At 33.2% G+C, this 21,206-nt stretch overlaps 4 protein-coding genes and 1 long non-coding RNA gene across 12 annotated transcripts; 4 read left to right on the top strand and 1 right to left on the bottom strand.

Moving 5' to 3' along the window:
• The first annotated feature begins 2,559 nt into the window (after window positions 1-2,559).
• LOC105839828 (arginine/serine-rich coiled-coil protein 2) lies at window positions 2,560-5,761 on the top strand. 4 transcript variants are annotated; one of them, XM_028194716.2, is made up of 6 exons: window positions 2,569-2,629; window positions 2,883-2,963; window positions 3,465-3,523; window positions 4,105-4,232; window positions 4,428-5,100; window positions 5,178-5,761. In XM_028194716.2, the coding sequence occupies exons 4-6, from the start codon at window positions 4,162-4,164 to the stop codon at window positions 5,478-5,480; spliced, it is 1,047 nt and encodes a 348-aa protein (XP_028050517.1). In that variant the 5' UTR covers window positions 2,569-2,629; window positions 2,883-2,963; window positions 3,465-3,523; window positions 4,105-4,161; the 3' UTR covers window positions 5,481-5,761. The 4 variants fall into 4 exon arrangements, with proteins under 4 accessions (XP_028050516.1, XP_028050515.1, XP_028050517.1 ...); XM_028194715.2 differs by having other exon boundaries at window positions 2,560-2,629; window positions 2,883-3,523; XM_028194714.2 differs by lacking the exon at window positions 3,465-3,523 and having other exon boundaries at window positions 2,567-2,629; window positions 5,178-5,760.
• A 162-nt stretch (window positions 5,762-5,923) lies between these two features.
• LOC105839829 (cyclin-dependent kinase 1) lies at window positions 5,924-9,758 on the top strand. Of its 3 annotated transcripts, none has more exons than XM_012686400.3 (4): window positions 5,924-6,693; window positions 7,257-7,549; window positions 7,684-8,003; window positions 8,664-9,755. In XM_012686400.3, exons 1-4 carry the CDS (start codon window positions 6,657-6,659, stop codon window positions 8,905-8,907), a joined length of 894 nt encoding a protein of 297 aa, XP_012541854.1. In that variant the 5' UTR covers window positions 5,924-6,656; the 3' UTR covers window positions 8,908-9,755. The 3 variants fall into 3 exon arrangements, with proteins under 3 accessions (XP_012541854.1, XP_036141283.1, XP_036141282.1); XM_036285390.1 differs by lacking the exon at window positions 5,924-6,693 and adding an exon at window positions 6,718-6,736 and having other exon boundaries at window positions 8,664-9,758; XM_036285389.1 differs by lacking the exon at window positions 5,924-6,693 and adding an exon at window positions 6,770-6,864 and having other exon boundaries at window positions 8,664-9,758.
• Window positions 9,759-10,132: 374 nt separating this feature from the next.
• On the top strand, window positions 10,133-13,147 carry LOC105839830 (apolipoprotein D). Of its 2 annotated transcripts, none has more exons than XM_012686402.3 (5): window positions 10,133-10,289; window positions 11,335-11,457; window positions 11,639-11,765; window positions 11,936-12,031; window positions 12,333-13,147. In XM_012686402.3, exons 2-5 carry the CDS (start codon window positions 11,338-11,340, stop codon window positions 12,812-12,814), a joined length of 825 nt encoding a protein of 274 aa, XP_012541856.1. In that variant the 5' UTR covers window positions 10,133-10,289; window positions 11,335-11,337; the 3' UTR covers window positions 12,815-13,147. The 2 variants fall into 2 exon arrangements, with proteins under 2 accessions (XP_012541856.1, XP_012541855.1); XM_012686401.3 differs by having other exon boundaries at window positions 10,209-10,362.
• Window positions 13,148-13,636: 489 nt separating this feature from the next.
• LOC105839831 (acidic phospholipase A2 PA4) lies at window positions 13,637-21,206 on the top strand. Of its 2 annotated transcripts, none has more exons than XM_012686404.3 (4): window positions 13,637-13,793; window positions 18,382-18,636; window positions 19,031-19,368; window positions 20,558-21,206. In XM_012686404.3, exons 2-4 carry the CDS (start codon window positions 18,382-18,384, stop codon window positions 20,661-20,663), a joined length of 699 nt encoding a protein of 232 aa, XP_012541858.1. In that variant the 5' UTR covers window positions 13,637-13,793; the 3' UTR covers window positions 20,664-21,206. The 2 variants fall into 2 exon arrangements, with proteins under 2 accessions (XP_012541858.1, XP_028050518.1); XM_028194717.2 differs by lacking the exon at window positions 13,637-13,793 and adding an exon at window positions 14,047-14,809.
• Window positions 15,657-18,375, bottom strand: LOC114255585. The gene is made up of 2 exons (XR_003626824.2): window positions 17,441-18,375; window positions 15,657-17,351 (listed from the first exon to the last, which is right to left on the bottom strand). It is a non-coding gene; the product is annotated as an uncharacterized LOC114255585 (long non-coding RNA).

Below are 21,206 nucleotides of genomic sequence, written 5' to 3'. Positions count from 1 at the left end.
TATTTAATTAAGTAACGTGCAAAGATTTAAAAAACTTTTTTCTTCGGTAATTTTACAAACTTTGATAACTTCACAAAATTAATATTGGATAAGTTAATATATTTTTTAACTAAATCAAGTTAAAGCTAATAGCATATAAAATTAATTTTCTTAAATTAAAAGTTGTGAAATAAACGAAAAACTGACTTAGTTGAAAGTTAAGTGTTAAATCAATTCAAGTTAAATTTAAACTTAATTTTGCTAAACGTTATTTATATTTATATTAAATTAGAAAGTCATAGTTTGTTTAAACTAGATTATCAAAACAATTATAATTAGATTAGATCATAAAATATATTCAACAGACAATACAAAATAAGCGAAAAAAAGAATCAATTAACACCGTAAAAAATAAGTAACAATAAGCAATAGGACATAACAAACAATAAGCAATAGGAAATCCACTCTTTGCCAGAGACGTGGATAGAATCGAGGCTTATAAATATCAATTTTATTTCTAAAGTAGTAGCTCTTAAATTTTTTAAAATAAGACAAAATATGTATGAAATGAATGTGTACAAAAAAGCTGTGTTGTGTTTCTATAGACATTTTTTATATAAACACATAACTAAATGTGACAGAGACCCATTTCTGGCATCACTAAGGTAAAGTAAGTAATAAATAAAGAAAAGACTTTTGCTCGAACAATTCGAACATGATAAATAAAAAACTTGACAATCGCGCATGCATTAATAATTATAATTTTTATAATTTCTAGTTTGCTTTTTTGTGCGACGCTTAATAATAATAAAATACGTTTTAAATCATGTTCCTTTAGTTTTTTGTCAATGTCCTTTTTCTTATAAAAATGTAGAAAATTGTTAAATAGTTATATTTTATAAATATTTTACTAAATAGTAAAAATTAATAATAAAGTTAAAAAGCTAATGACTTTTAACTTTATTAATTATAAATTTTAATTTTTAATTTTAACTAAATATTTTTGAAATATATAAACTTGTTAATTTTTTCCCAAGTTTTAAAAATTTATTTATGTAAAAGAAAAAATTATGAAAGAAAAAATACTTTAACTTAATTCAGTTTAAAAAATATATTAACTTACCTAATATTAATTTTGTGAACCCGAGAAAAAATGTTTCATATAAAAACATATAAATATATATAAAATATGTCCATATATATTTATATTAGCTTCCTTTCTTTTCTAAAATTTCTGTTTGATATAAAAAAATAATAGTTATACTGAAAAGATAGAAACTAATTAAAAAATAATTTTCGCATTGCTTCTTTTAAGAAAGCTAAGTATAAAAAATTGTCCATATATTCCGAAATATATATGATTATATATAAACAATTTTTCATACTTAGCTTTTTTAAAAGAAGCAATGCAAAAATTATTATTTTAATTAGTTTCTATCTTTTCAGTATGACTATTATCTTTTTATATCAAACAGAAATTTTACAAAAGAAAGGAAACTGATATAAACATCCCGATCAAAAATTTTTCATGTAAAAGTATGTAAAAATCTGTAGAATTATGTATCAAAAATGTCCATGCAAAATTTTACATTGTATATTTTTATTTAATTTTACATATTTTTATGTAATTTTATATAATTTTGATATAATTTTATAGATTTATACATACTTTTGTATAAAAAAATTTTTGCCGGGAAAAAAATTGCTAATTTACAATTATAGATGATTACATATCATTATACATAACTATATATAATTACATATGAATAATTCTTTCTCAATAAAAAATGTTTCATGTAAAAGTATGTATAAATTTATAGAATTATATCAGAATTATATAAAAGTATATAAAATTATGTAAAATTATGTAAAATTATATAAAAATATACAATATAAAATTTTGCATGGACATTTTTGATACATAATTCTACAGATTTTTATATATTTTTACATGAAAAATTTTTGATCGGGATATATAGACATCTTTTATATAAGTACATATATTCATATATGTTTTTATATGAAACATTTTTTCCCGAGAAGTTATCGAAGTTTGTAAAATTACCGAAGAAAAAAGTTTTTTAAATCTTTGCACGTTTTACTTAATTAAATAATTAAATAATTAATTTAATTAACCATAAGATATATTTAACATTTTATTTGTAAATTCAATTTACATGGAATAACAAAGAAATATTGATTAAATTGTACATATTTATTTTTACAATTATGCGCCGATCATAAAATAATCGCGAGAGCCGGCGGCGCCCGCGCGATAAACATATTCTGAAAAAGCATTAGACGCCGGCGATCGCCTCGGAGCTCGAAGTCAGAAAACGTTAGATGGGGGAAGAGGCAGAGGAGAAAGGGACAAACTCAGCCGCGAACGTAGCCGAGTGCGCGACGGCTCACGCCGATCGCAGCCGAGCGCGCGTGCCTCACGGATAGGGGGAGTGCGATGTGTGCGTGAGCGTGCCCGGGCTTGAAATCGCATCACAGCGCCGCAGTCCACCACAGTCCGATATCGCGGCACAACAATAGCGTTCGGTCGTTGGGACAGTTGAGCGAGACAGTTTCACGCGCCATTATGGACTCGCTGGCGAATTACGCCAGCGACGGCGACAACAGCAACAACTCGGACGACGCAAAGGTGAGCGCGCGCGAGGAAGACGTGGCCGGCTCGTCGACGACATCGTCGTCGTCGATTCAGGACGCTACTCGAAGGTAGCGGCGCACGCCGCTCGACATGGCTTCGCTGCGCGTACAGTCTATCTGCGTTTTTTCCTCGGAGATACGTTTAGAGATGCGATTTTGCGTCTTTCTCTCGCATCCTCCACGCGCATATATCCACGAGAGTATACTTAGGAAGTGATATTGTTTTGTTCTTTTTTTTTTCCGTTTAGACGCCACCTCGAGGACGGGAAGAGGCGAACAGGAGGGCGAGCGATGCCAATTACGACCCGGTACAAATGGACATGAGTGAGGTAAAGTGAGATCACACGCCGTTAATTCTTATAATTCTTAGTTGTTAAGTACGAAACATTCGGGCAAATGCCTAAGAAGTGACCGCTGTGATTTTATGAGTGCTGTATGTACGTGCAAAGTCTTAGGCCTGATACATAAAGGGGATAGTGTTCGGTTTTGCAAGGTCATGTCGTTAAATTGATCGAATTAATAGTGCTGTCTGCAAATACATGACACAGCAGCAATGTTCTTATATTGACGTTAATACTTACTTATTGGTTAACAAGCTGCAGCACTTGTTATTAGCAAAAGTTGGGCAAAATCTGCATTTGGCGTGTTTAATTTAAATAAATAAGACAGGACCTTGAAACCTTATCGAATGCGGGATAATCAGGCTCTATCATTCACATAATTAAAATTTTAAATAAATAAGTAAATGGGAATAGTGCCATTTCGTGAGACAATATTAACACGTAGCTCTGTTGGTAATACATGATACAATATCTACGCATCTCGGCAAGGTCTATGCTGTGTGAGGGTCTTTCAAGACTACCCCCAAGTCCTATTCAGAAGACTAGAGGTGAGTAGAGGAAGCTGGAAGAAGGTAACACTAACAAAACATCAATCATCAAAGAAATCACGTGTATACAAGTATACTCGGATGATAACTAACTGCAGAGGCAGTTTGATGTGAAGGGCCCTCATATATATTCCTCTCTCTTTCTCTTTCTCTCTATCTCTTCTTTTTGTGCCACAGTTGTTTCATTGGTTCTATTTTACCTGAGTCAGTAATTAGCACAGATTTTATAATATTATCGAGTAGAGTGACATATGGAAATTCGAGTGTTGCCAAACTTTTGTATCAAGTACAACCAAGAAGATAAGAGAATACAAGAGAAAACTTGTATTTCTGTTTTTTTTTATAGACAGAAATTTTTCAAGTTTATACTTTTTATACCCACTATTTAAGAGCATTTTTTCTCTTTATATAAAGCATAGGTTTCTCTAATACGTATGTTACTCGTTGTCAGAGAATCCAACTTTGCGTGTATTGACGTTCTAAAATAGCTTTTGTGGTAGGAATTAAGAGAGCCATTTCTTTACTTAGTGGAATATATAAGAGAGACCTGTACTAAAATTGATTATTTTTCTTTTCTCTAGGAAAGCAACAACAATAATTCGTCCAGGGAATCCAGTAGCGAACGCGCGAACAGTCCTATGACGGCTCACTCTACCTTCAGCTCGAGAACAGAATCTTCTCGGGCTTTGCCTTCACCATCAGACCAGAGGTAGGCTGGTTTGTTAATTAATATATGTAGTACAGGTGCTAGTGATACTTTATGGATATCAATTTGTTATGAAAACAATAATTTCGATATATATCACTAAAATGATATATATCGAATTATACACACCTGTCACATGTTCAGAATAATAATACGCATCTGTGTGGTATACCCCTGCAGAACGTAATCGTTTTACAGGCGAGCCGATCATGAGAATCATACGAGTGCGAAAGATGATCACAGGCGAGGAGATCGTAGCGATCGTAGTCGTCATTCGTTAGATAAGGGTCGTCGTTATGACGATCGACGGCAACGTGACAATAGTAGTAATCACAATAGAGACCGCAGCAGAGACCGAAGGAATCGGGATGACGATAAGCGTAAAACATCCAAGGATGAGAAGAGTGATGACCGAGAGAGGAGCGACAAAGATCATCATTACAGGGACGACCGGAGGGATCGTAATCGCGACAGGAACGACAGAGATAGAGATCGCCGAGAAGGACGCAGAGATCGCAGCGATCGCAGTGAACGGGATCGGCGGCACTCCAGGGACGACCGGACGAAAGATCGATATCGGGACGAGCGTTCAAGCTATCATAAGGAAAGGGATCGTACACGATCGAGATCACGATCAAGGGATCGCGCACCACCGCTACCGTTTAGGACGATGAGTTATCGGGAGGAGAAAGGAAGGAACAAATTAGCCCAGTTGGAGAAGCTAGGCATAGAGCTGAAGCCACCGGAGGGCGGTGATATCATGATGCCTGGCGGTGTCCAAGGTGAGCAGTACTACAATCCGTTAGCGACGGCGACGCAGGGCAAGTACGCGGAGCAGATCCAGAAGAGGAAGTTGCTGTGGGCGAACAAGGTGATGATTTTTTTATTGGTGTGCTTGACACGCAATCCAGATTTACAATCGCATTTATTTCTACACTCTCTTTATAGTCGAAGCAAGATGATAGTAATAGCACATCAACTGCAGCTTCTACTGCCAATACGTGGATAGGGACAACTTTCACGCACGATCAGGATGGGAAGGTGACGGCCAAATTTAAACGGCTAATGGGTATTAAGGGCGACCTACCTAATGCACCAGGGGTAGGAACTAAACAACCGGATATTCTAAAAAAGCAGGAAGAAATGTTCAACAATATGGAGCAACAATACGAAGTAGCGCGTGCTACTACACACACGCAACGTGGTGTAGGACTGGGTTATGCGACCGGTGGCTATCAGTTTCCACGATAAAATGCACTGGAATCTCATGCCCATTGTTTAATTACATTTGATATTGGTAGATATTGATGCAGATAGATTTACGTTTACTAGTTCAGCGACTTTGTCGTCGATTCGAGGGTTTTTTTTTATAGACCGAATCGCCTTATTTCTAAGTCTTTCCCGCGAGTCGCGTAAGGATGATAGCGAACTACAACTAAATAAAACAGGTTCAGAGTTCACTATATGATTGCAATGAAGTTATGTATTTGCGCGTTGTAAGAGCACTAAAAATAAATTTATTAAGATTATCTAAAAAAAAGTTTTTAACGCCTTGTCCATCTGTAAGCGAAGTTTCTTTTCCTGCTTCAAATTTTATACATGGCTATAATAAGAACAGTAAATTATTTGAGTTAAATTATGTATGAAAGTTTTTTCTTTTAAGGATTTAGGTAGATTACCTAAGCACTTTTAATTGTTTTTATCAAGTAGGATTACTGCACCAGTCATTAAAATCTACACATACCTAAGCACTTTTAATTGTTTTTATTAAGTAGGATTACTGCTCCAGTCATTAAAATCTACCCAATCACCAGTAAATGTTTAACAAACTGTTTAAGAAAAATATTGAGACAATTTCGAAAATAAATGATAATAATTGATATTTTTTGGACTTCAAATTTTTAGACTTTGTTGCAATATTTTTTACTTAAAAAAATATTAAAGGCAATAAGAAAATATATTAAAATAAATGTTAAATTATTTTTGTTTATTGACTGGTGTGGTGATTCTAATAACTTTATTCAATAAAAAAGTTTCGATCTTACCGGAAACTTGAAGTAATTCTTTCTCAAGATATTAATATGGTTTTGTGTTTTGGTTAATAAAAATTTAAGACAAATGTAAATAAGACTTTACTATTGAATACCGGCCCATAATGAAGAGTTGCGCCATTGGTGGCATCCGGAACTGGAAGTATGCGGTGAATCCAGCAGTTACGTTCTAGAAATGAGAGGTCGCTAGCGTGCAGGGAATGTTTACCAATATGGCATCCGCCGTTTGATTTGAATTTGTTCGTTAGGCGACATACGGCGAGGCTTGTTGTGAGATACGAAAACTGGATCGTCTTCGATCAAATCGTGGGCAGGTTTTCGCGAAATCTCAGCAACTGTTGTTGAACTGACGTTCGCGTTCTCTCGGCTGCGCACGATGGATAACTTCATAAAAATAGAGAAAATCGGGGAAGGTGAGTGTATAGAAGATACGAGAACCTGTTCTTGTCACTACAAGTTAGTATTTCACCGCATGTGTTGTATTGTGTGATAATAAATATGTCCTGAGCATTTTTTTTATAGCGATACTCGGAAGCATTGTGTATGTTATGTAACGAAAGATTCCCGTTCCCTTCTTTCACAATGTAATTGGAGCATTGCATGTTATACGCATATTATGCTTGTGTATAAACAGGATAATATCCAAGTATTTAGATAATATCTTTGTCAAATAGAGAATTATTTTTGTTAAATAGGCAATACAATATTACTTGATTAATAGCTAACCTACAAGTACAATCTAAATAGCAAAATCTATGAGGGTTGTGTTTCGATATACTGTGTCGGTATTAAAAAGCTACAATATATAACATAAATTATAGATTTTAATTACTAGATTACTGACAATAAATTTTGGAAAACAGCCAAAGTTAAATTTGATTCTAGCCATATGTGAATCTCATAAGATATTTTGATTACTGATATGAATATGGTATAGAGTTTGAAATAACTGTCCCAAAATCTTGATATTCTTTAGGTACATATGGAGTAGTGTACAAAGGAAAGCACAAGAAGACTGGAGAAATAGTAGCTATGAAGAAGATTCGCTTGGAAAGCGAAGATGAGGGAATACCTTCTACTGCTATTAGAGAAATTTCATTGCTGAAAGAGCTAACTCATCCAAACATAGTGAGCTTGATTGATGTGTTGATGGAGGAGTCAAAACTGTATCTTATTTTTGAGTATCTCACTATGGACTTGAAAAAGTATATGGATAGTCTGGGTAATAGACTAATGGAGCCAAATGTTGTTAAATCATATTTATATCAGGTTTGTTTACATAGAAAAGTATATTACATTAGCCTTGTTTTTATGTTATTAGATTTTTTTTTAATATACAATAAATTTTAAATTTTATCAGAATTGATCATGCATCAAAAGCAATTGTTCATCACATGTTTCAGATCACACGCGCGATTCTGTTCTGCCACAAGCGCAGAATACTGCATCGTGATTTGAAACCGCAGAATTTGCTGATTGATAAAACTGGAATTATCAAAGTAGCAGATTTCGGGCTTGGCAGAGCATTTGGAATCCCAGTTAGAATATATACACACGAAGTTGTAACTCTATGGTACAGGGCACCTGAAATTCTCCTTGGTGCCACTAGATATTCATGCGCGATCGATATGTGGAGTATTGGCTGTATCTTTGCAGAAATGGCAACTAAGAAACCTTTATTCCAAGGAGACAGCGAGATTGATCAACTTTTTAGGATATTCCGGTATAATTTTTACTACAGAAGTATTATTTCTTCAATTATTTAACTATTTGTGGAATAATCAATCTAATGATTCATATTTTCTTGCTCAATTTTTAATTATTTTAAATCATTTGTTGATGTTAAGTATTGTTTTGTCGGTAAAATTCCTAGTTTATGAACAAGTACAAAAAATAGACAACAGTAAATTTTTATTTGCATAACTACTATAAATAGACAAATTTGTATTTTTTATGAAAAAAGATTATTTTTTAAACTATTATCAATATTGAAATGGCAATTTAAGTATTTATTTAGAATATTCTAAAGTATTTTTTTAGAATTTTGTGAAATGTTTGTTACGTTGTTTTTTGATTATAAATTAATATTTTTTGAAAAATCAATATTTTCTACATAAATATAAATAAATAGTTCGAATATCTCTTACAGTGTTTTGGATTCTTTGGGGACACTTTTGAAATCAAAATTACCATATATTGATTTTGTGGAAATTATAAAATTTTCCAATTTGCTATTGAATTAGCCATTTTTAATTTTAACATTCTGACTCTGGATTTGTGATAAAAAAATCTGCGTACAAAATTTTAAAAGAATCTGATTTGATACAAAAATTTGTGACAAACTATAAAATTATTTTATCTTAATAATTATTCTATCTTGCAGAATACTACGAACACCGACGGAAGAGATCTGGCCAGGCGTAACGCAATTGTCAGATTACAAAGCAACATTTCCAAATTGGATGACCAATAACTTGGAGTTGCAAGTGAAAACGTTGGATGAGGATGGATTGGATCTGTTGCAAGCTATGCTTACATATGATCCTGTGTACAGAATATCTGCACGGGCGGCATTACAACATCCCTATTTCAACGATTTGGATACATGCAACATACCCGCTGCGTAAAACGTAGAAGATACTCGAGGGAAAGAGGCAGAATTTTGCATTTTTAATCGTGTGACTACGTGAAGAGTATGTCTCGAGGTGTATTGAAACTTAATTTATTTGAGTAAATGTTTTAAATTTTAATCTTTTTAATTTGATTAAAGTTTACATCGTATCTTTTACTGTATTTTGAGTAAAGCTCATTTTATGTGCGAGCAAAGTGTACGACTTTTATTAAATTACATAAATTTTATGCATAATATTTCATACATAAGTTACTACTGGAATATAATAATAGTATTTTATGTAACATATTGCATTTAAGTATTACTTTTATGCAATATTTACAATAATTTTAATTGATGCCAATTCCATATATTTGTCTATATCTAACATTTTATCTTCGCTTGGTAAATGTTAATATTACTACTGTATGCAAACATTATTTTATTTACTTTTTTACTTTTATATTTAATTTACTTTTACTATATAATATAATATATGCGTCTCCTACACTGCACATTGCATCAAAAACCAAAAGAAAAATTTTAATTCTACATAATTCTGATTTGTTATATAAGCTGAAAGTTCTTATCAGTTTTGTGATTAATCTTATTCTCTGATCTAAAGAATTTATCATAAATTACTATGCAATAATATAAATTATCAATAATTTAAATAATATAAAAAAAGAAATTGGTTATTGATAGGAGACGTGAGATAAGTCATTTCTATTTATATTCTATAGAATCTACTATGTTACATGCCTTATCAGAAAATTTACATACTATGAGCGTTGGTCGCATTAATCTAAGAATGTTTAATGTAAAAATTTTGTATCTTATAAATAAATCAATATATTATTGGCAGATACTTTGTATAAATCGATTATATAAATATCATTGCATTAGACTGTTTGATATTTAATATCACGTAGAATTTAATTTAAATCACATTTGTTTCGGAGAAAAGCAGGAGAACCAACGTATGTCGTAGACGGGACATTACTAATTCTCAGAAGGACATTTCAGTATTACATGGTACATGTTCATACGTAGATGCGTCATCACGCTCGTTGAATGCAATTGAACGTCGGTGATAAATATGATAATCCCACATCTTTTAAAGAAATAATCTGTAAATATATGAGATAGCAAATTTAACATAAAAAAGAAAGATGAATCAGTGGAAACCGATTCGAGACTTGTAGAGAAAAACAACGTTCTATATCTCGATTCTCATTCTCGTGTTATGTGCCGCAGTAAACGCGTGTGTGTGTCTATATGTATATGTGACCTGTAATTGTGGAGCACCTCGAGAGTGGGGCACCAGCCACATAAAATCCATCTCTCCAGTGAGACTTGTGTTTATAGTGTGAACGCAGAGACAGCAGTACCTTTATAGTGAGTACAATTTCGAGCTCGTATATTTAACATCTCTTCTCTTCACGTTAATCCTCCATCTCGTTCTCTTTACGTAAGTATTTCTACACTGATCGTCTATATTGTAACTATATTTAAATTTCTACCCATTTAGTAACTTTAAAGGTCTTTTTTTCGTTCACCATATACATTTGAAAAAGAAAAAAAGTCTTCTGTACGGAGCGAAATAAGAAAGCGACAGTAATTAATAATGAGTGTTGCTTCTACTTTTTTTACGAAATAAATCCCGATTTGTGTCGGTAAAAAGAAGAACTCGCAAGAAAGACACTAATTGATTTACGTTAGTGCGCACACGAAATGGAAACATTCTCGGATGCGGAGCGAGGCGAAGTGAAAGGTCGCAACGGGTCAATTCTAATCGTGCATTCATCAACCGCGCATTCATTATTTTATGTAGAAGAAAGAGATGAAAACGTGTACAACGCCACATAAATCGGAGGTCCTTGATCCGTGACGCGTGTCCAAGGCGAACGTGAATCATGCTCCATCGGTTGTACTTGAAATCCGAGATCATGGCTGCGCACGAGATAAAAATTGTTTTTTTACCTGAGAGTGCGATGCATGTATGGAGCTGTTACGCATACCAGGAAATCGCATTAAAGTACTGAAAAATTTGTGATGTCATCACTTCCGTTGAATTTTTTTGTAGTTGCATCGGAAATGACACCCGATTTATATCACTGCCATTGCATAGACATCTATCATTAAATAGGTGCTTTTATCTACTAACTTTTTTATCTTATTATTTCTATAATAATTGATTAATAATATAATAATGATTATAATTATAATTATTATAATAATTGAAAGATTTAGAATAATCATAATAAACGGTCAATGAGCGAATCTTTTAGTGTTATCAAAAGATTAGAAATGCGTAAACAGTTTGATATTGATAATTTATTTGTGGGAATTTAAATTTGTGGGAAATCCAAGTTATATAATAATTTTCGGAGAATTTGAATTGTACTTAAATCGATATTATTTATCTTCTTGTTTGTTCCAGAAAATGCAATCTCTGACTTGGTGTTTGGTATTGGCGGGATGCCTTGCTTTTGCACAGGCTCATACGTATCACATGGGTGCTTGTCCTATTGTGGAGCCTATGCAGGGTTTCCAGATGAGTAGAGTAAGTCGGAAAAATTTATTATGATTTATCTCTATTGAAGAACATTTTGTAGAACAATTTTATTTTACCTTTATTTTATTTTACCTGAGCAAAAATTTTTAGTAATTTGCGAAATGATTTATCTTGTGTATAAAATAAAATTAATTTGTTTCAGAAATAATTGGTTTGCTTAAAATTTTAGTTCCTAGGCCTGTGGTATGTTGTCCAGAAAACGTCGACGGGTAGTAAGTGCATCACTTACAATTACACGCGAGGAGAGGAACCGGGCGAATACGTGATAACGCAGGATTCGAATCATCTGATCTTAGGTGAGGTGATTAAAAAATAATTAAGCGCAATTGGCAAAGAAAGGAGACAATGCGTGAGCTTCTACGAAGCGCGTATCGAGCTCCATCGAGCCATAAAAGAGCCCGTCAATGGGATAAATGTCCAGCAAGTGGGATGAATTATCCATAATTGCGTGTATGCATATGTACAGGTCTTACGCCATTGAAGCACGAGTATCATTATACTGGCCAGCTGACTGTACCCGAACCAAGTACTCCGGGACGTATGGAAGTCCGTTTCCCTCTTAGTAAGTGTCTTAATTGAAGCTGCTCGACCATTCACTTTGCGGAAAACAAAAGAATATACGATGGATAAAAATTCTGCATGTTGCACAGCAAAATTAAGAGTTACGTTCCGCAAAATACAGATATAGCTGCAGCCTTTTCCTCAATTTTAACACAAATAACAAGATATTAGACAAATTGAAGATAAATTTACCGCGTACTAATTTCGCCGTAAACAATGCGTTTTCTCGCTTGATAATTATTCATACGAATTACAAGTCAAGCTAGTATATTGTGCAATTAAAATTCGTACCTGTGATTTAGATGTAGCCGGAAGCGCATCCCATGTAGTATTCATGACGGATTACGATACTTACGCCGGCATTTTCACATGCCAGAAGTTGGCGTTCGCCCATCGACAGAGCGCGACAATCCTCTCGAGGACCAAGACGCTGGATCAACAGCAGGTGGACAGGATACGTCAGCGACTTAGCCAGTACGGTGTTGATCCGTACGATTTGAGTATCATCTCACAGTCCGACTGTCCGCAAGGCAACAATTCTCTAGATATCAACGTCGACCCTAACACCTTTACTTCCGAGAGCTTCGGTAACGCGGTACGCAAAGCAGGCGAGAAAATCGGCGACGGCGTCCAGTGGATCGCTCAGACCGGAAGCAACGTCTATCATAAAATAGCCGGAACTGAAGAGAGTCACACATCGTCAACGACGGAACGGAGCAACCGTGTCACAGCAAAGAGCAACGGTGAAAGATTGGAGACCAACGAGGTGGAGTGGATTCCCTAAAAATCCCAGCGAACTCATCGTTTTCGTTGCGTTATTCACGATCTCGATGCGATATTTATATTACCCGTTTGATGGATCTATTAGGACCTATTAAGAGTGATTTATTAAGATTTATCATTTTAATGCATGCTTAATTTTCTACCATTTTTATTACTTGACGGCGTATGACGTAATTTGAACGTAAATAAAATTGCGACTAAAATTAAAGGAATGAGAGTACTGATTGACTGATTAATCTACATGACAATTAAAAATAATGTCGCGATAATTTATAATGTGTATGTTAAATCTTAATGTTCAATAAAATTTTAAAATAAAAACATATAACGCATACTTTTTTACTTGTCTATTTTATCTTTTACCTATATAAGAATATAATTTATAATTCAATTATATTGTGTTTAATCTTATTATTATATGTTTATCTAAAAAAAACTTGGGATTTGATAAAGGACGTTAACAATTCCGGTAAATATTAATCAAATATTCGTGAGTACTGATAAATCAGAACGATTACATGTCTTTTTCAATAATTAAATTATATACTTCAAACAAAGTTTTTCAAAAATTTTTCAAAGATTTAAAATATGATTCTCGCGTAAATTTATAATATGATTCTCATAAAATTAATGTAATAATTAAAAATTATTCCTTTATTTGGAATTGTTTATGTACAACAAGTAAATTTCTCTCTGATATGCTTCACGATGAAAAAAAATCAATTGCGAAGTGCTCCACATAAAACAGCTCCCTCACATAATTTATATTCTCCCCCAATGCGTATATAACGCGACCGGTACACGCGTTTATATATGCGTGAGTGCGAATATTAGTATTCTGACGTGTCGTACGAACCACCAGTTTGATAGTGACTGCTGACGAGAGACAAGCAAATTTTGTGGTCCCGAGCAGCGCACCTCATCTTCGATACCTTTGCGCGCGTTCACACAACAGCATAAAGTCAATATCAAATTTCAACGTATGTATGTTCACATTAATAAAAATATTAGTATCTTGAGGATGTTTCGGCGATTATCTTTTATTATTTTTTATTATTAAAAAATATTCAATACTTTTGCGCACTAAATTTTATTTATACTTTTGAATTTGTGTGTGATTTATTTCGATGTGTACTTAATATTTTAGTTTTATATTAAAAGATTGATTGTTAAAATATTATAAATTAGGTACATTATAGATTTAGAAATATTTATGCTGTTTTTTTTAACGAGCTTAATGAGTGTTTTATTCATATAATTTTGCTTAGTAATTATAAAATTATTATTTATTGCAAAAATTTGATAGAAACAATTGTTAGAACACGTTTCGTTTTACTTCCAAAATACAATAACTTAAATACAAGAATTTAACTTTAAAAGAAGGTTGAAAAAAGTCCATGTGATATAAATGCCTACCCTCTATAATGACGTGTTCTTATTGTCGCGATGCAGCATTAGGCATTCCGGTTCAATAACGCTATTTTCAATGTTTCAAATATCACTATATATACATCTTACTACTCTCTTTGTTAGAGCCGTTTTATAACGTAATCCAGTTTGTATTTGACAACTGTCAGAAATTGTCTTTTTTAGTATTAGCACTATTTTTTTTACGAGGAAATATTTAAAATAATTAATAAAAAGAATTTAAAAATAAAATTATCAGCAATATTTTAATTTTACAATTTAATTAATTCTTTAGAAATTATACAATTTAATGTATTCAATGCGTCCTACCAAAATTACGATTTTCATGAACTGCGGAATACACCCTTCTTATTTCTTGTTCGTTACGCACTGCAGTGTGCAATCAACTCGGTAAACCCTGCAGGGTGGGTTACGGGGTGTGCGCAACTAGCATCCGTAGTCTCGCGCATTCGCTGCGTTTCCTTCCTCTTTTAGTCATGTTTGCGGATTTCTCGGTTTCGGACTGTTTCGTCTCTGAATTGCGAATCGAAAATTGATCATTGCGAGATCTGTGATCCTTGTGAGAGACGTAAGTTTTCAAAAATTCATCCAAATTGTTTCATTTTCTATCTTGCATTAAAATGTAACACAAATTATTAATATCTAATATGAATAATAATTTTTAAGCTATACATTTTGAGAAATTTCTTGATGAAAACATATCGACATTTATTATAAGTTTTTATTTTTAGTTTTTAAGATACATTTTTCAAAAATTTGGCAGATTAAAATTTAATTTTGAATAAAAAATTTTTAATTTTATTTTAGTATTAAACATATTCAGCGATGAATTGGATTTTTATTGTTAAATATAAAAGTATAAAAGGCTTTTAAATCTTATTTTTCTTTCTTTATGTGTGCATGTGTATTAGAAATTTAATACAGCGTTATATAAAATACAAAGAAAATTGAATTATCTTCAATATTTAATTATATAAATTACATAAAATTTCCTCTGTATACCTTTTATCTTATAAAATTTTTTTTTTGTATAACTATCTTGACATCCAAAATTTCTTTTTCTTTTAAAATTCTTTATAATTTTTTAAGATTTCTAAATTTTTAAATTGTTTATAATTTGTATATAATTTTATCACTTTTTAAAGACTTTGTTAGATTTTTTATATAAATTAGAACACTCAAAAATGCCACAAAAATGATTTTTTCTAGAATTCTTTATGTATGTAAATTTTGAAATATTTAAAAATTTTTCACTAATTGTACAATTTCTGAAAAAACTTAGAAAATTTGAAGAAGTTTAAGATTTTTTAAAGAAATTTTCTGTTTTTTTTTTAAATTCAATTGAAAATGTAAAAACTTTAAAAAATATTGTAAGATCGCAGAAAAGGAAAAAAAAAACAAGAAACAAAGTAAAATTGGAAATGTTAATTTCATGTGTATTTCTTATGTTTTAAAATAATATGATGTAGATATTTTAAAAATATTTTAAAAATATTAATACATGGTTTTTATTTTTTTTTCGAAACATTATTAAAATGTTTTAGAAACATTATCTGCAAATTAAAGTTTGTTCATATTAATGTTGTATACTATGCACGTTAAATTTATTAATTTATTAATAATTATTTGAACGTCACATGTTATTGAATATTATTGTAATAATATGGTAAGTGAGAATTTTATGCTTATTGAGATATTGTATAGTAATTTTTTTTATCAGAGTGACTTCTTTGAAGCTCATTATATCTTTATTATTTTGGGAGGGGCAGGGAGAAGGATAATTTTTACGTAGTTACACGGAAAGAATGGCTTTATAATACTAACGTATTAAAACGTATTTGTTAATTTTGCTTAACGACAAATACGATTGGTCAATTCCAATGGAATAATCGGCCAGTTAATTTAACCGTGAGTTGTGGAATCGGACCTTAGATACAGATTTGAATATAATTTAGTTTGACCATCACAATAAATATGTAGCACACTCAAACTGGTTACTAGAAGGCCAACATTATTTATTATGCTGTAAGCGTTCTATACAACTAATTTAATGATTAAATAAAATTATTTTCAGATCTGTATCTAGCTAAATTTTTAGGCACTTGAGCAAAACCTGTTCTTTCCATGTGTTCTCCGGTATTCTCATCTCACATCCATTTTCGTATTTTATCAATTGTTGGAAATTACATAAAAACACTGCATAAAGATAAACTATGTTACAATCTTAGTTAAACAGTAAAAGTTCTATATCCATCGTTTATATAAAGATTGCGTTGTCGAAGAATAGAAATATTATTGATGTAAAGTAAAAGTATGACAAAATATGTATTTATATTATTATTCTATGTTCTGTAACCTGACAATTTCTGTCGGCCGAATTAATTTGATAATAATCGCGATTAGCGATAAATGATAATCACTGGAACGTATAGGCCACAATCGTCCAGACTACGACCGATTTATAATAGAACTGTAGACTGTAATAGAACTCTTACTGACATACATCGACATGCAGGTTCAAGAGACAAGTTCGATAACGATCTTGACTGACCCATATGCAAGCTATTTCGGAGACTGCTGAAAAGTTAATAATATAATACTTTTTATATAACGGATGTAACGATAATCAATTTTCCATTATTAAAGAATTTAACGATGAAAAATAGAAGTAACGATTTTACTGGAGAAATTTTTTTTCTCAATAAGGATAAATGATTAAAAAAAAAGATTAAAAAATTGTGTTTATGAAAAATTTTGTTTATGAAAAATATAATAGCGCCGTTATCACTGCACGAAGTTCACCTCGAAGTCTTTAAAGAGAATGTGCTTGTCGTCCGATGTCTATCGCCGGAGGCATTTTGAATATTTTGTTGTGGCTGATTGCATTTTATATTTTACTTTCGAACTTAATTATCTCTCCGAAAGGAAAACAGATGAGTGGCTCATAATTTAACCGATGGGAGATAATCGGCTTACTTCTTTCTTCAGAGCTTCACATGTCGTAACACATTGCAACTTCCAATTTGATGATTCGTCGTTCTATCAGTAACTATTGCTTAACAAGCTGGACGTACGTCATTTCGAAATATGAAAGTTTTACTGCTCGCCATCTAAAAATCGTCATCGTCAACAATTTTTTTAATTTAAAATATATCGGGTGAATTACAATAACGTGCTTCTTTTCAAAGCATAATATTACATTATTTCGCTCCTGGCTTTTTTTCCGAGCCGGACAAGAACGTTTAGCGGACGGCCAAGCGATGATTTGATGACTTGATAATGATTCGTTGGTGCGGTCATTAGGTCCGGATCACCAGTAAATTAGTTGCGAGCGCTCTTCGGGAGGCAGGCTGAAGAGATATGTTCGTCAATGGGTTTTCGGTGTCCCACATCGCATACGAGTTACACTTGTCTAGTATCCTTCGGGGCGCGCACTCTCGCTTTCGCGATCGGCCTGAATTGAAACGACCCAAACTGAATAAGCGAGGTCGTAGACTAGTTCGATTCTCCGAATTAGATGTTATATCCGCTGAAAGATGAGGACCGCATCTCGTGTGTCGGCGCCCATTCATCCCGGTACACTCCGACGAATGATAAAATTCACATACACGTGAACATACACGCGGACACTTTTGTCTATTTTGTAGACTGACATTTCGCAATCTTGAACAGCAATACGAAGGATTCACACTTTTCCTTTCACTACGCAGAGTTACTACAAATTCTCGCCGAATACTAAACAAAATCGTTAAGCGGTTGCGCAATCAAAAGGTTGTACAAATATGTTAATTTTACGTTGTGTAATCAAGTTGTGCCGCATTGTATAGCGATAATATTTTCGTCCTATCATTACAAAGACGTCGAATCAATAGTAACCTTGACGAGGAGTGTCATTTAAAATTGCGGTCAAGCATTAATTTCTGTCGGGCGTCTTTGGGTTTCTTTACCTTTTTCTTGAAAGCTATAGCGAGCCGCGATTACCGATGCAGTTGCCCAAGACGAAGGACGGCTACTGGACTTTCGTGTATCTCCCTTGTTTGGTTGGTCCCTGATAAAACCGTCGTTCGAAAAGCGTCACCGGTCATTTGTGGTGACTCTTTTCACGCGACTCGATCTACATTTTTTCCCCCGTTCGCGCAGATGATCGCTGTTCTGTTCGGCGCACTGCCGATCCTCTGGGTTCAAAGGATCGGGGCGAGCGTGCTGGTCGCCGACCCCACCATGTCCAGGATGGTGGAGCTGAATGCCGACGCACCCTTCTGCGCTCTTTACAGCGACCGCGGGGTCATCCAGAGGATGGTCCTCGGTGCGGACCCCAGAAAGGTCCGACAAATCTCCAGCAACCTCGTCGCAGACCTCGAAGAGACCTGCAAGGCTTCGCGAGATAAGGGAAAAGTAAGAATAAAGTGTTTTAAATTATTAGGCAAACCGCAAAGTTATATCACTTATATATATATATAATATAAGCAGAAGTATAATGTTATTTTAAATCATAAATTATATTAACAGAACTACGTATATTTACATTATTTTTCGATGTTTTCTTAATATCATTTGATTTTTTAAATTTATTTTCTGAATATGTTTCATTATTAACAGACAAATTGAAAACATTTTGGCTTAAATAACTAAAATTAAGATACAATCTATTTTTCATACTTTAATATCAATAATCATCGTTTATTAATTACTTTCTTAAATATTTATTATTGCATTTGGAATATCTTTCTGAAGTTTTTTAAAGGATAATTTCCTAATGGATAAAAATCTCCGAAACTCCTTTCTTCAGAATCAAGCACCTGGCAGTGGATTGATATACCCGGGCACAAAGTGGTGCGGACCAGGCAACGTGGCCAATACCTATGACGATTTGGGCCAACATTCGCCCGAGGATGCTTGCTGCAGGGAACACGACCATTGCCCATTCACGATAGCGCCGCAACAATGCATACATGGCATATGCAATAACTCACCATTTACTCGCTCGCATTGCGATTGCGATGCCAAATTCCGCAGGTGTTTACAGAATCTGAATACCGAGGTGGCCAATACTCTCGGCGCGCTTTTCTTCAATGTGATCCAAGTCACCTGCTTCAGAGAAAGACGGCCTTGTTCTCAATGGCAAAGGTACTCTATTACTAAAAAGTAAAGTCTTCGAAATCTTGATTTGGGGTACACATAGGGTAAACTCGAGTAAGATGGCCATAGTTTTTTTAAATGCAAAAGACATACTTTTATTTTTATTATTTTTTAATAGAGTTTGGTATATTACTTCACCGAAGGTTTAAGTATGTAAAACTATCGACATTAAAGAGAAAATACTTACAATATTTTGATAATAAAAATTTTTTATTATCAATGATTTTTATTATCATACCCTAACTTACTCTATTTTATTTATTATATTTTATTTTATAATTTTTTGGGGATTAACGTATTTTATTTATATTATATTTGTAAAAAAAATTTTGGTGATAGAGATAGGCAGGATATTTAATTCGTTATTGTGTCGATTAAAAAGTATGTTAATTTCGACATTCTTGCCGTTACAATGCAGAATCGTTTTAGCTGCGATTTACAATGGGAGAAGTCCCTGAATTATTTGCCAAATGATGTATCGGAGAGTAGAGGATTTCGAAGACCACTGCTGACAACCGTCTCCTTCGTATTCAGGGATTACGTGGTCAGACAGAGAAATATTCTTCGAGATATCACGTCGTTTATCTGAGGATATCCCGAAATATAAGAAAAAAAGGATCTTACTGTAAATGTTTCTTTTTCATTTTTTTTTTCCAACACTTAATATGTGGCTTGGGTGATGGTCCCGCGCATCACAATATTTATAATTATCTCTCATTTCGGCACTGATCATATTATCAGAATATTCTACACAAATATATTGTACACAAAAAAATTGTACGTGGAAAAACTGTGCACAAGAATTATCCTTGAATTAAAAAATTGCACACTCAAATTGCTGTTCACTACACAGTTTTTCTACGCACAACATATCCGTGTGCAATTTTTAATTCAAGAATAATTTTTGTGCACAGTTTTTTCACGTACAATTTTTTTATGTACAATATATTTGTGTAGAATATTCTGATTGTGTACAATTATTTTGTGTAGAATACGATCAGTGCTCTCATTTCTACATCTAATCTATCTCAACGTCGTGGTGAAAGTACTTTTACCCTCTGCGAAGTTATAATAGGTTTTAATGCTTCGGTGGAAGGTTCTTCTATTGACTTTACAAATTGCTTCAGCGAACTGTTCTGTCGATTCAATTAACATTGATTGACGAAATTTATTGCAGAAACGGCTACGCGGAAGCTGTGTCCGATCGATTGTGCTCGCAGTACAAGTTCCGACCCAGTGACAAATACGTGCCTATGATGCCGTTGAATAATATGAACAAATGAAATTGGAAGCCTCCGGATAGAAGATCAGCCCTGGAAAGAATTGGTAAAAGGAGAAGGGCTGATAGCTAGCAGCGCACCGATTACAACATTTATCTTATATCAAATTGTCCTACTCGTTGTCGAACGCCAACATGTTATCGAGCTGCATGTATCATTTCTAGAGATTAAGTTACATTAGATTTTTCAAAACGGCGCGAGACTACAACTGTCATTTATGAACGGTAAAACTTATTCTCGTTGTATATATATTTTATCCCTGTGATTATAGTCTGATCCTTTAAGTTCGGTTACTTGTAAAGAAAAAGGGATATTTATAAATATGACTGAGTGTCTTTCATGAAAAAGAATTTCTTTGTGAGCTTTGAAGAAGTATTATACAAACAACAGGGTTGCTTATATATGAAACAACGACAACATGACAACGTATGCATGTATGTACATGTTAATCTTTTCCTCTTGCTATTGTCATCGAAAGCAATATGTATAATTGTAATATGTTAGTAAAGTTGTATAGTATTTTGCATAGTGCATTTGGTTGGGTAG

Source organism: Monomorium pharaonis, chromosome 4 (genome assembly GCF_013373865.1).
Source record: "Monomorium pharaonis isolate MP-MQ-018 chromosome 4, ASM1337386v2, whole genome shotgun sequence".
Lineage (NCBI taxonomy): Eukaryota > Metazoa > Arthropoda > Insecta > Hymenoptera > Formicidae > Monomorium > Monomorium pharaonis.
Note: the sequence above shows the minus strand (reverse complement) of the source record. Positions and strands in the feature narration are given on the sequence as shown.

What these genes read in the sequence shown, in the direction of transcription:
- LOC105839828 (XM_028194714.2), top strand. Translation starts at nt 2,567, where the DNA reads ATGGACTCGCTGGCGAATTACGCCAGCGACGGCGACAACAGCAACAAC. An exon ending in TACAAATGGACATGAGTGAG is followed by an intron (nt 2,964 to 4,104) that starts GTAAAGTGAGAT and finishes TCTTTTCTCTAG; the next exon opens with GAAAGCAACAACAATAATTC. An exon ending in CCTTCACCATCAGACCAGAG is followed by an intron (nt 4,233 to 4,427) that starts GTAGGCTGGTTT and finishes ATCGTTTTACAG; the next exon opens with GCGAGCCGATCATGAGAATC.
- LOC105839829 (XM_012686400.3), top strand. Translation starts at nt 6,657, where the DNA reads ATGGATAACTTCATAAAAATAGAGAAAATCGGGGAAG. An exon ending in TTAAATCATATTTATATCAG is followed by an intron (nt 7,550 to 7,683) that starts GTTTGTTTACAT and finishes CACATGTTTCAG; the next exon opens with ATCACACGCGCGATTCTGTT. An exon ending in CAACTTTTTAGGATATTCCG is followed by an intron (nt 8,004 to 8,663) that starts GTATAATTTTTA and finishes TCTATCTTGCAG; the next exon opens with AATACTACGAACACCGACGG.
- LOC105839830 (XM_012686402.3), top strand. Translation starts at nt 11,338, where the DNA reads ATGCAATCTCTGACTTGGTGTTTGGTATTGGCGGGATGCCTTGCTTTT. An exon ending in TTCGAATCATCTGATCTTAG is followed by an intron (nt 11,766 to 11,935) that starts GTGAGGTGATTA and finishes GCATATGTACAG; the next exon opens with GTCTTACGCCATTGAAGCAC. An exon ending in GGAAGTCCGTTTCCCTCTTA is followed by an intron (nt 12,032 to 12,332) that starts GTAAGTGTCTTA and finishes CCTGTGATTTAG; the next exon opens with ATGTAGCCGGAAGCGCATCC.
- LOC105839831 (XM_012686404.3), top strand. Translation starts at nt 18,382, where the DNA reads ATGATCGCTGTTCTGTTCGGCGCACTGCCGATCCTCTGGGTTCAAAGG. An exon ending in CTTCGCGAGATAAGGGAAAA is followed by an intron (nt 18,637 to 19,030) that starts GTAAGAATAAAG and finishes TCCTTTCTTCAG; the next exon opens with AATCAAGCACCTGGCAGTGG. An exon ending in CCTTGTTCTCAATGGCAAAG is followed by an intron (nt 19,369 to 20,557) that starts GTACTCTATTAC and finishes AATTTATTGCAG; the next exon opens with AAACGGCTACGCGGAAGCTG.